The sequence below is a fragment of the Argentina silus genome (genome assembly GCF_951799395.1).
Source record: "Argentina silus genome assembly, chromosome: 18".
NCBI lineage: Eukaryota > Metazoa > Chordata > Actinopteri > Argentiniformes > Argentinidae > Argentina > Argentina silus.
This window is the reverse complement of record NC_139672.1, coordinates 3225042-3237371: the sequence shown is the minus strand read 5'-3', so window position 1 is coordinate 3237371 and position 12330 is coordinate 3225042. Positions and strand designations below refer to the sequence as shown.

Here is a 12330-nt window from a genome sequence, read left to right as displayed (position 1 = left end):
ATTTTATGGTCAAACTTTCAATTTCACAGGTCACACAACAATATGACCTAAATGTCCAAAATCTCTACTGTAGTCTACCTTATAACTTCTACATTTTCCGAACCGTTTCACTGAAATGTGCACAAATCATGGCAAATTTCCAAACATATGGCCTGATGTTTTCGTTCCATCATTTGAAACATCTTGCCTGAGACAACATCAAACTTGTGTGCGGATCTGCAGGGAACGCCGGCGCTGTGTGCAGTGACACGGACGCACTCTCCCCTTCATGAGTCCTCTGGTGTGACTTCAGACTGGAGCGCTGGGTAAAGCATTTCCCACACTGCGTGCACTCGTAGGGCTTCTCCCCACTGTGGACCACCGCGTGCCTGATGAGGTTACACTGTTTGGTGAAGCTCCTCCCACACTGTTCGCAGGTGTACGGCTTCTCCCCGGTGTGGCTCCTGAGGTGTTCCTTGAGCTGGCTGAAACGCATGAAGCTCTTCCCGCAGAACGTGCAGTTGAATCTCCTCTCGCCCATGCCCGACCTCCACTGGGACCTCATCCGCTTGGCTATGTTGAAGCTGCTGCGGCTCAGGCTGTAGCCAGAGAAGGTGGAGGTGGAGGTGGCCAGGGTCGACCCGGTCATGCACTCACTCACCCTCATGGTTGTCTCTGTGGCCCGGTACTGATGCTGCCTGGGCTGGAGAGCTAAACTATTTTCATCGATTGAGTTCATTCTGTCGTTGCTCTGGCCATCTGGGATGTGTACCGTCTGCTGTCTGGGTTCATCCCTCAATGTCCTGGTATGTCTCTTCACATGTGCTGCTGCTGTATGGATGTTCATGTTAGCTTGTGGATTCCCTATAGAGTGAATCGATGGCCCTGGGTCTTCAGTCATAGACAGTCCACTGTGAGAGGGGAATATGGAGAGATTCTGAGAGTACTGCTCCGTGGTGTATGAGAAAACAGGATCACCCGGGTCAGTGCCTGGATTGGAGGACCACAGGTGCTTCTCCGCCTCGTTCATGACAAACTGGTCAGACACGTCCAGGCCAGTGCTCTGATCCGGCTCCTCCTCCTTCTCATCCTTCACCACAAGCTCTAGTCCACCATCATCACCCTCACGTGGACGGAGCTGACCGGTGAGAACTTCAGAGGTCTCTATAGGAGGGAGCAGTGTAACCGGGTCCTCCGGTGTGTCAGCAGAGAGGTAATGTTCCATCGAGTCCTCAGCCTGTATGGGTTGTGTGTTAAAGTCCTCGTCGCAATGTTGCTGCCCAAAGGATGATGACGGCCCAGTCTTGGCACCAGACACTGAATAAACACAGTAATGCATGATTAGAAAAAAGATGTGTGTGTGTGTGTGTGAGAGAGAGAGTGTGTGAGTGTGTGTGTGTGTGTGTGTGTGTGTGTGTGTGTGTGTGTGTGTGCGTGCGTCTGTCTGTCTGTCTGTGTCACCCACCCACTTCACTGATCCTCAGCTCCACCGGTGGGTCAGTGATCCACACGTCCTCCTCAGCCGTCTCCACCTTGATCAGAATGGACTCTTTCACAGCACTCTGCTCCACGTCTGCAGACTGTGACATGGGACTGAGGTTATGAGTAGGAGTGATTCACACAACATTTCATACACAAATTAAAGTTGCAATAACGTGAACTACCTTACAATAAATACAATACAATACCTTGGCAGACGTGAGTAGAGAGTCCCCTTCGGCAGCCATCTCTCCATCTCTCAACAGTGAGGTGCTCCTCTCCTTGTTCAAAACAATCTTGACTGGATGAGGAAATCTCTCTGATGCCATCGGGTAAAAAACTGAAGAAACAATGATGGTTGAGGTTGAATCTTCACAAATTCGGATCCACATCTTTATTCATTATGTAATAAGCATGTGATTACAACAATGTAATAATCATGCGAGCGTTTCTATACCAAGCTATTTACTTTCAGCATTCTTGTGCATGGGAATCCAAAAGGTACACCATAATAACACTCACTGAACAGATGCATATTGTACTCCATACATGAAACATTGTTTCTTTGGTGTACCTTTTCTCCTCGCCCGGCCCCGTGTCTTCCTTAGCTCAATCTCCATCGTTTGACATCTCTTTTTCAGGACATCAATATCTCGCTGGCTTTGGGTCATTTCCAGACGTAAAATTGCACAGCTGTCATCGACACGTTTGTTTATTTCGGCAACTGCTGCTTTAGCTAATACCTCCATAATGGACACCAACTGTGACTGAAAACTGCAGGACATCTTGCCAAAAAACCGAGTCTTAAAAATAAAATAAAATCGACCTATTTAACTGACTATTCTATACTGCGAAGTGCACATATGTTAACAATAAACGGCACCAATGAGTATTATTTTTGTTTCAAGTGGAAAATGCGTGCGCAATGCCCCTTCCGTTCCGTTCGACCTGTGACATCACTGTTACCGTAAATGTTGGACTATAACCGCCCGTATTTTGTTGTATACATGGGAATAGAGGACACACCCTAGTCCCTATCATGAACGCGTCCACTTGCAACAGGCCTCAGATACAGATTTCTGAACATGGTGGCATTTATATTCAAGTACCGTATCAGAAAAATAAGCAAAACATTCATCCAATAATTCCACCAATCAAGTTTGCATAGCCCTGCCCATCTTGGCTTTAATCATCCTGATTGACAAATAAACCTTGTATCTCCTTGATCATTATCATCAGGCTTAATGTGTTTTTTTTTAACCAATAATCAGTAATACCTATATTGTGTATTCAGCAGATGATGCTCTGATGACTAAAAACCCATTCAGTACCAGATACCATGGGCCTGCAGTACTTCAACACCCTCTGTTATAGACCAACACGAGTGAACCAACCCCAATACTGTTACTAGATGATAGTTTTCCCTTGTGTGAATATTGGGCTAGACTAAAACACATCATATTGGATCTTATCTTAGGCCTACAGTGCATTTGTTGAAGTGAATTGCGCTGAGACTAATCAGCGAAACACCAAAATCAGCGAAACACCATGTACAGTATAGATGATCTGATTGACTTGCTCATTGATATGTTATTCAACAGAGGCGTCTCAACATGGGAGATGTGCAGAAAGAGAACACGAGATAGAAAGAGAGAGAGAGAGGGTGACACTCAGGAAGTCAACAGGGGAAGTTTAGTGGTTTCTTGCGTCATTGCTAGCTACCACTACTTGTGCCGGTGCAGGGTGAAGGTAGGAACAGTCTTACACTCTTTTCGTACTCTTTCTTAATCTTATTTTCACCCTTTAGGTCACTTTTTAACCAGCGGAGGAGTACGAGGGAGAGAGGATGAAGGGGTGGGGTGGTAGGGGTCAGAGGGATGGAGAGGTGGGGTCAGACTGAGGGGCTTTAAGCTACACGAAGGGCCTACTGCTACAGTCAGCATACAGATTGTGACTTCCGCTACAGTACGATGTCCACAATGGCCGCGACAGACAGGCAGGCAAGCAGCCAGGGAGGAGAGGATAGGAGAGGGACATTGTCAACCAGGCAGATTTGGTAGTTTTGGGGTTCAGGGGTGCCAGTCTGTCAGCAGAAAAATACGTAGCGTGATTGAATCTAAATATCCCTACTGAGAGTAGTACTGGGAGTACTGGGGGTGAAGGGTGTGGCCTGTTTATTTCTTTGAAGAGAAATGAGAACGGGGGAAGTGAAGAGAGTGAAGCATGGTGGAGATTCTGCAATGCACCGTTTTTTTGAGTTGAGTTTGTCGCATTTGTGTTGGCATATCTGTTGGCATATGCATCTTGAGAACATGATTTTGCTGCATGGGTTTTGCTTTGCAGAGTGCCACTCACAAACACACACATATACGACACAACTCAAAACAGCATGACAGAGCACAATGCCATAAAACGCCATTCTGTGTAACAAACTACTGCACAACAGAGTCAAATAATCAAACACAACAAGATGCATTGAAGAACAGTGTGAAATAGTTAAAGCACATTGGAAATGTATGTAAAATCCACATAATCACGTCATCGTTAGCCAATTCATACAGGAAATACATACATAAATCACACACACACACACACACACACACACACGCACGCGCACACGCACACGCACGCGCACGCACACGCACACACACACACACACACACACACACACACACACACACACACACACACACACACACATACACACACACACACACACACACACACACACACACACACACACACACACACAGTGTTTACCTCAGGGCTGGATGTGAGAGGGGTTGGAGGAGGAGAAGAAAAGAAGAGATGCGGAGAGTCCGGAAGAAAGTCGGGAACAAAGACAAGGTTTTTGGCTGTGACCTGTTGGAGCACCTGGCTGCAACCTGTCAGGAGAGTAAGTCACAAGTTTTTCCTTTTATCAGTTTTCCTTTGATTAGAATGTCCTCAATGCCAGTTGGTTCAATAATAGTCGCTTATTCCTTTTCGATTCTGTTAAGTATCTTGACAGATATATTATGGATCTTATTATTTTATTGATCATATTATGGATAACGTATATATATATTATGGATCTCTTTCAGTTCCTCAAGTGCTGCAAAGCTGCAGTGAGTTCATCGAAGAGCATGGGGTTGTAGATGGGATCTACAGGTTATCTGGGGTGTCATCCAACACACAGAAACTAAGGTAGGTCTGTGTGTGTATGTGTGTGTGTGTGTGTGTGTGTGTGGGTGGGTGGGTGGCTGGGTGTGTGTGTGTGTGTGTGTGTGTGCGTGCGCGCGCGCGCGTGTGTGTGTGTATGCATGTCTGTGTGTGTGTGTGTGTGTGTGTGTGTGTGTATGTGTGTGTGTATCAGAGCAGTGACATGTATCTTCTTCCTCCGTAAACAGGGGTGAGTTTGACATCGAGGGGACCCCAGATCTCAACAAGGATGTCTACCTGCAGGACATCCACTGTGTTAGTGGTCTCTGCAAGGCCTACTTCAGAGAGCTGCCCAACCCCCTTCTCACATACCAGCTCTACGACAAATTTGCTGTGGGTGCCTGTCTCCTCTCCATAGACTTTGACAGTCATACAGATCCATATGTAGACACATAAGTAGATGGCATACCATTGGGGGCTGGTGGAAGGTGCAATCAGAGTCGGAGGAGGACATATAATTCCCTTCCATGGATTATAATGAGCCCTGTCCCCTGATTTCTACCTCCACCAGCCTCCCCTGTAGCATGCATTGTAGGCCTAGACCGTGTGTCTTCAACTGGTCTTTCTCTAACGACCTCTCACACCCCTTCACCCTCAGGAAGCTGTGAACTTGCAAATGGAGGACGAGAGGCTAGTGAAGATCAAGGATGTGCTGAAAGAATTACCTGCTCCCCATTACAAGTAAACCTATGACCTATATACTACAGGGGAGTGTGACAATTAACTTAATGTCCATATTTAATTAACTTAATGTCCATATTTAAATGCAACCATTAGATTTGAGCTGGGGGTCAATTGTTATGCTTCCATCCATTCTATGTGTCCTTGCACCCATTCTTTCCTGCTCAATGTTTTCAGGACTCTGGAGTTTCTGATGCGTCATCTTGTCAGGATGGCTTCTCATTCCTCTCACACCAACATGCATTCCAGGAACCTTGCCATTGTGTGGGCCCCTAACCTTCTCAGGTGTGTGTGTGTGTGTGTGTGTGTGTGTGTGTGTGTGTGTGTGTGTGTGTGTGTGTGTGTGTGTGTGCGTGTGTGTGTGTGTGTGTGTGCGTGTGTCTGTGTGTATGCGTGTGTGTGTGTGCGTGCTTGTGCTTGTGCTTGCGTGTGGGTCAGAGAGAGATATGAACAAGTGTATTAATTAATCCTATTTGAAGATAAAAGGAAGAATGGTACAGGGAGGACACGTTGTCCAGTGTGTAATTCTCTGAGGCTTTTTGCAGGTCGAAGGACATTGAGTCTTCAGGTTTTAACGGTACAGCAGCCTTCATGGAAGTGAGGGTCCAGTCCATCGTCGTGGAGTTCATCCTCACCCATGTTCCTCAGCTGTTTCCTAACCTAGGTATGTCTCCTCCAGGAGAGGCTGCTGGAGTCAAAAATCGGAGGACGGGCTCATTGTAATACAGTACATGGAATGGAATGAGGAATTTGTTTGTTACCGTTCCTCATTCCACAAACACACTCATTCCATTCCATGCATTACAATGAGCATTTACAATGAGCCCGATTTCTACCTCCACCAGCCTCTCCTGGTTTCCTCTTCTGCCCCCCTATCCATCCCGTTGGGTTGGCAATCTCCATGTAGCACTGTGACTGCGATGACAGCTGTGACTGTTCACCCCCTGAAGGTACTCCCATCGAGCGACGGAAGTCCCTCCCATCCCCCTCCATCCTGCCCGGCCAGGAGGAACTGTTCCGCCCCATCCCCTTCCAGAGCTCATGCAACTACGGGAACATCAGTCCGGGGGACGGCCCCCTCCCTATACGACCTTACCATGCCATCATTGATTCTATAGACAAGTAAAGCCCTGACCAAAACATGGATACTATGTTACTATGACAACCTATGTAAAATTATCAACAATACAATGATGATGAAGATGATGATGATGATGGTGATAATAATGATGATGATGATGATTGATGATGATAATGGTCATAATAATGATGATATAATGATGATGATGATGATGATAATGATCAGTAATCGTGGTAGTAGTAGAAATCTATAGGTGGTGAGGTGCTACAGGGGCCCGAGTTTTTCTGATGAGGTATTTTTTTCCTCTTTAGGAGGAAAGGATCTCTCAAGGGCAGGAAGTGGAAGTCCATCTTCAATTTAGGCGGTAGACTCCATGATCCAAGACGCAGGCACAAGAACTCTGGCAAAGGTATGTACTCTCACGCACGCACACACACACACACACACACACACACACACACACACACACACACACAGCACATACACATACACACACACATACACACACACACACGGCACATACACACACACACACACACACACACACACGGCACATACACACACACACACACACGGCACATACACACACATACACACACACACACACACACACACACACACACACACACACACACACACACACTCCTCCTTCTTCTACCTCACTAACACTGACATGATCACTCTCTTTCATGTCATAATGCATGGCTTTGCTATGGGTATGATTCATATGACCCGCATGAGGTTCATTCTTCCTCCACCTCTCTGTTGCTCTGTAGACAAAGAGAAACCACACCTGAGACCAGCCAAGAGCATGGACTCCCTTTCTGCGCCCTATGAAGGTGCACCACCTCCTCCTTATTGTTCACCCAATCTCTCTCATTCTCTCTCTCTCTGATCTCTCTATATTTTCTGATATTATGGTGGAAGGGGTTTGTTGTACTCTATGATGTTTTATTTTGATGAATTGTTATTGCAGAATAACTCATGCATGAATCCCATGGCTGCAAAATGCTAAAGCTGAGGGATTTTATTTTTGTATTCATTACAAGTCAAGATAATTTTTGAAAGCCCTTGTTTATCCATGTGTAGACTCATATGAACCTACTATACCATTCCTCTCCAGGATCCAAACAACCACCTCCTTCATCCCACACATCCCCTCTGGCTATCCCATCTCCCACCCTCCAGGGGGCTGCGGAGGGTGGGCCATCAGGTGGTGGCATAGGCAGTGGGTACGCGGTGACATATCGTAGGGGAGGAGGGGCTAGTGTGAGTGTAGTGAGCGGGGGTGGAGGGACACAGGGTGTCTACAGTCGTCTGGACCCTGGAGGCGGGGGCACCAGTACCGAGGTCCTGCAGACCCAGTCCAGATCCCCTGGACTCTCCAACAAAGCAGACCGGCGGGCAGGGATTCACATATCTGGACCTTTCTCCGTCACCGTCCCCCTTCATATCACATCTGGACTGGCCTTCGGGGTGCTCCAGGGGGTCGGCGGGGACAAGGTCAACCACAGAGGAGGGCAGGGGAGTGGGGAAAGGGAGGAGGGAGGGGAGGGCGAGAGGCTGGAAGAAGGGAACAGACACATCAAAAGGAAGGATGTGAAAGAGGATGAGAGGGATGGAGGGAAGAGCAGAGAGGCGAAGGTTAGGGAGGAGAGTGGGAGAAATGGCGTGGAGGAGGACGAGGAGATTGAAGAAAAGGGAGAGAGAGAGAAAGAGGAGGAGGAGAGAGGAGAGACAGTGCATGTAGACTGTGTGCCGATGCCAGTACAGGAGACGAAAGAGGTGGGTGGGGGGCAGGGGGGAGAAAACCATGACAACGACCAGGAGGAAAATGATATGGAGGATCAAGAAGGGGAATACATGGGCGAGTCTCAATATTGATTCTTTTTTATTAATAATAATCATACAGGTAGTAATAACATTGTAATTATGTATATATGTATAATCTATATATAATGTATATCAGCTAAATGGCATATTATAACTATCTAATAAGTACAACCGTAACAGTACTGGTATGCTTGCAACTGATCTGAATGTGGTGACTTTGTGGAAATGCTGTAATTGACAATTCAATTGACACAACTCAACATATGATAACAATATTCAATAAGCAAAATTCAAGAAGCACTTCTCATACAATACATTACATTCAAAGCGCTAATCCTACCCTTCCTTCTTAGATATGAAAGGCTCTCTTGAGATCAGCCTGGAGGTCCTGGATGCATCAGGTGTCAGTGAACTGTCAGGCCCAGCTGCTGTGTCTGGAGGTCAGGGTGTGGTGGAGCAGTCAGACCTCCCAGATCCGACAGAGGAGTACGAAGAGGACCAGGACTGTCCACTGGACTTCCAGGACACCTTCGGATTCCTGGACCTCATGGACAGCAGTGCCTCCAATCAGGTATGAGTGTGTGTGTGTGTGTGTGTGTGTGTGTGTGTGTGTGTGTGTGTGTAATAGCAAGAGAGAGAGAGAGAGAGAGAGAGAAAGAGAGAGAGAATGAGAGAGAGAGACAAAGAGAGACAGGGAACGAGAGATATAGAGAAAGAGAGAGAGTAAGATAATGCACACAAATGAATGTATTCATTCACCCCTAAAAATCCCCTTCAACCCCACCCTTGCTCTTATCCTCTCTACCTGTCTCTCTTCCCTGTCCTCCTCTCTCCCTCCTAGATGCACGAGTTCTCTGTGGAACCTCCGTTTCACGAGGAGGACTACGAGGACATGGTGGAGCAAATATCTCGGACTCCCTCACTTGAAAGACCACAACTTTCTGCACGGCCTCCTGCTGGAGCCACAGAGGGACCCCAAACAAGGACAGAGACAAGCACACCGAAGAAGACCGAGGTGCCCTTACACAGGCCGCTCACCACCAATCAGTACGGGCGACCCAACAAATCCCTCAGCCTGCCTTTCATGATGACCCCGCCCTTCACCGCCGCTCTATCCTCCACCGATGAGGAAGATGAAGACAATTACGAGACTGACGAGGACGACGATGACATGTTCTACAAAAGTCTGCCGTCTAGTTTGCAGTTCAACAGACTGACCTGGACTGGACCTATCACTGACACGATGAACGACTTGTCCCTGTCTTCTGTGCCATCAGAACCACTGGACAGCACCACTGTTGACAGAATTCCCGCTGAGCAGTCTCAGGGTTCTGAGGTGAAAAGCATGTCTCAGGACTTGGACACTGATTCCTCTGAGTGTAGTGACCCCGCAGGGGAGCCATTGGGACAAGAGCAGAGCCCAGCTGAAGATGAAGATGGACAGGGGAAGATGGAGAAGATGGAGGAGGTGGAGGAGGAGGTTGCTGAAGAGGATACAGACAACCAGGAGAAAGACCTAGCAGAGATCCTGACAAATACATGCATGCAAAGGTAACCGAAGGCTGGTTATAAAATGAATCAAAGTACAACATCATAGACTTAGATATCAGGATAAATGTATCCATTGTCCTTTATTACAGATATCTAAAATGTATTTTTTCTTTACTTTGCAGCATCGAGACAGAGGATGTTAGCCACTCAGTTGAGTCCAGCATCATAGAAGAGGATGCAGCCCCAGGTGACAATGACAGTGGTCTCACTTCAGCACCATCAACAACTGACTTTGAGGAGTCCTCACTGCCGAGAACCGCAGACCAAGAGACAGTGGACCCTGGAGCTCCCCTGCTTGTCGAAGAAGTCTTAGAGAATCACCATGACGAAGATGGAAGCTTAGAAGGCAACCATGGTGATACACTGAGTGGAATGGAATCAGAAGATTCCCAAGTTCACATTCCTCAAAGTTGTCCTAGAGTTCCCAGTGCTGCTGAGTCAGACACAATGGTCAATGTGCCATCTGAGGATGTAATCCAGGATTCACCTGAAAGCCCAATAGAGGAGCCCCAAGACAGTGTTGAGAGGGAGAGAGAGGGTGAGAGGGAAGAGGGAGAGGAAGAAATGGAGGAAAGAGAAGAGGATGGAAATGGGGGAGAATGTAACAAACAAGAGGTAGAAGAGATGAGAACTGTGGGGGAGGGAGAAATGGGAAAAGTAGAGCTAGTGGAGGAGAGGGATGACACAGAGGAGGAAGAGGAGGGGGTTGAGGGGAGGGAGCAAGGGGGAGAGATTGAAGAAGAGGAAGCGCACAAGGCAGAGGAAGAAGAGGAGTTGGGAGGAGAGGGCAAAGAGGAAGAGGCAGTTTGTAGAGAGGTGAGCTTAGAAGATAAGGATGCCATAGCTGAAATGATTGGAAGTGGAGAGAGCGGGCACAAGGAAAAGAAAGAGAAAGAAAAGGATGAGAGCGAAGGTGAGACTGAGGGGAGAGACGTTATGGAGGATAAAGTAGAGGTCAAAGAAGAGAGAGAGGGGGATGAAGGAGAAAAAAAGGAAGTCATAACGGAAGAGATGGAGGAAGAGGAAGAGAGCATGGCAGTTGAAGAGATGGGGGTACCAGAGGAATGGAAGGAAGAGGGGGATGAAGGAATGATTGTCAAGGAAGAGTGCAAGACAGGGACAGGAAATGAACCAAAGGCACAGCCAATTATAGAGAGAAGAGAAATTAAGGGAGGCAGTGTAGAGGAGGGGAATGGGGGGGGAGATCAAGAGATCCAAGTGAATAATGTAATCAGGGATGGACACGGAGATGTGTTGGCGCCCCAAAAAGAGCCAGAGGAAAGCAACTCAACAGAGCTAGATAACGATGATGGAGAGACGGAAAAGAAAGAAAAGACAGAGCAGATGACAGAGGAAAGAGAGGAAGAACGGCAAGAGATCAGGGTGAACTCCAAGGACTGGAGGGAGGAGAAGAGGGAGGAGAAGAGGGGGGAGAGAGATAGTGAAAAAGGGCAGGGGAGAATGCTGGTCACGTCTAAACAAACAGCCCCTAAAGTGTACCAGGCGAAATCAGTGCCAGTAGTTCCACCCAAGCCGCAGCACTGCAGGCTAACTGCTCTGAGCCTCAGACAACAGCAGCAACAGAGAGAGAGGATAGAGGCAGACAGAGAGAAGGGGAGGGCACGGAGGGCATGCGGAGAGCAAGACAGCGATAAGCCAAGAGACGCGGAGGAAGCACCAGTCTGTGAGAGAGAGGGAGGGGGAGGAGAGCGAGAGAGGAGGAGAGATGGGGAGGGGGGCGGAGTGAGAGAGGTGGTGAGAAACAGTCCCGTGAGTATGTGTTTTGACAAAGCTGTTGCCATGGAGACGATCAAGCGAGGGAGGGAGAAAGAGAGTTGTGACCGTGAGAAACAGAAAGAGAGAGGATTTGAAATACAATAAGATGGAAGTGGAAATGGATATTGTATGGTCATACGCTTTTCATTCAGTTATAAATGGACCTGTTTGGACCTGTTTTTTTAAATGTAGTTATATTTTTCTAATTTGGCCTGTAATATTCTGCTTGGAGATTCTGTTTGGAGTTCTGCTAAGTTATAGGCCTTGAAAACCTATGCATAAACTCAATGTTTAATAATAATAACAACTATTTTAACCTTTTGTTTTACCAGATTACTTATCAGTCATAAATACCAGGTGTTGTATTGTGTGTGTGTGTGTGTGTGTGTGTGTGTGTGTGTCTGTGTGAGTGAGAAAAACTCAGGTACCATTACAATTCTAATTCCAGATGTTGTGCAGTCAATGTTATGAACTTCTAAGGATATAAGTGATATTGTGAAGCAGTTTAAGTTTAAAAAGCAATTTTAAAAAGCAAAAAGTAATTAATATTATATGTCTGTATGTTACAAGAAAGTGTTGTTTGTCTCTGTGAATAAACCTTTTTGGCAAAGAAAATGTCTAGGCTGGTTTACCATTCCTGTTTTATGACTCCCATTTAACAGCAAAAATGTCTGATCAAATATCGTAAATCTAAACACAATACCTTTCTTAAAAGGATTACGGTAATGTTTTTTAACGCTCCCTGACCC

The 12330-nt window shown here is 46.8% G+C and overlaps 2 protein-coding genes across 2 annotated transcripts; one reads left to right on the top strand and one right to left on the bottom strand.

Moving 5' to 3' along the window:
• Positions 1-14: 14 nt before the first annotated feature.
• On the bottom strand, positions 15-2324 carry LOC310818778 (uncharacterized protein). The gene is made up of 4 exons (XM_083689810.1): positions 2033-2324; positions 1668-1798; positions 1445-1559; positions 15-1296 (listed from the first exon to the last, which is right to left on the bottom strand). Exons 1-4 carry the CDS (start codon positions 2241-2243, stop codon positions 170-172), a joined length of 1584 nt encoding a protein of 527 aa, XP_083545936.1. The 5' UTR covers positions 2244-2324; the 3' UTR covers positions 15-169.
• A 1363-nt stretch (positions 2325-3687) lies between these two features.
• Positions 3688-11686, top strand: LOC310819172 (uncharacterized protein; the record flags this gene model as incomplete). The annotated part of the gene is made up of 13 exons (XM_083690416.1): positions 3688-4354; positions 4542-4644; positions 4848-4992; positions 5258-5340; positions 5518-5625; positions 5886-6004; positions 6291-6462; positions 6733-6830; positions 7198-7260; positions 7545-8288; positions 8608-8825; positions 9096-9805; positions 9928-11686. The coding sequence occupies exons 1-13, from the start codon at positions 4267-4269 to the stop codon at positions 11684-11686; spliced, it is 4410 nt and encodes a 1469-aa protein (XP_083546542.1). The 5' UTR covers positions 3688-4266.
• Positions 11687-12330: the final 644 nt, after the last annotated feature.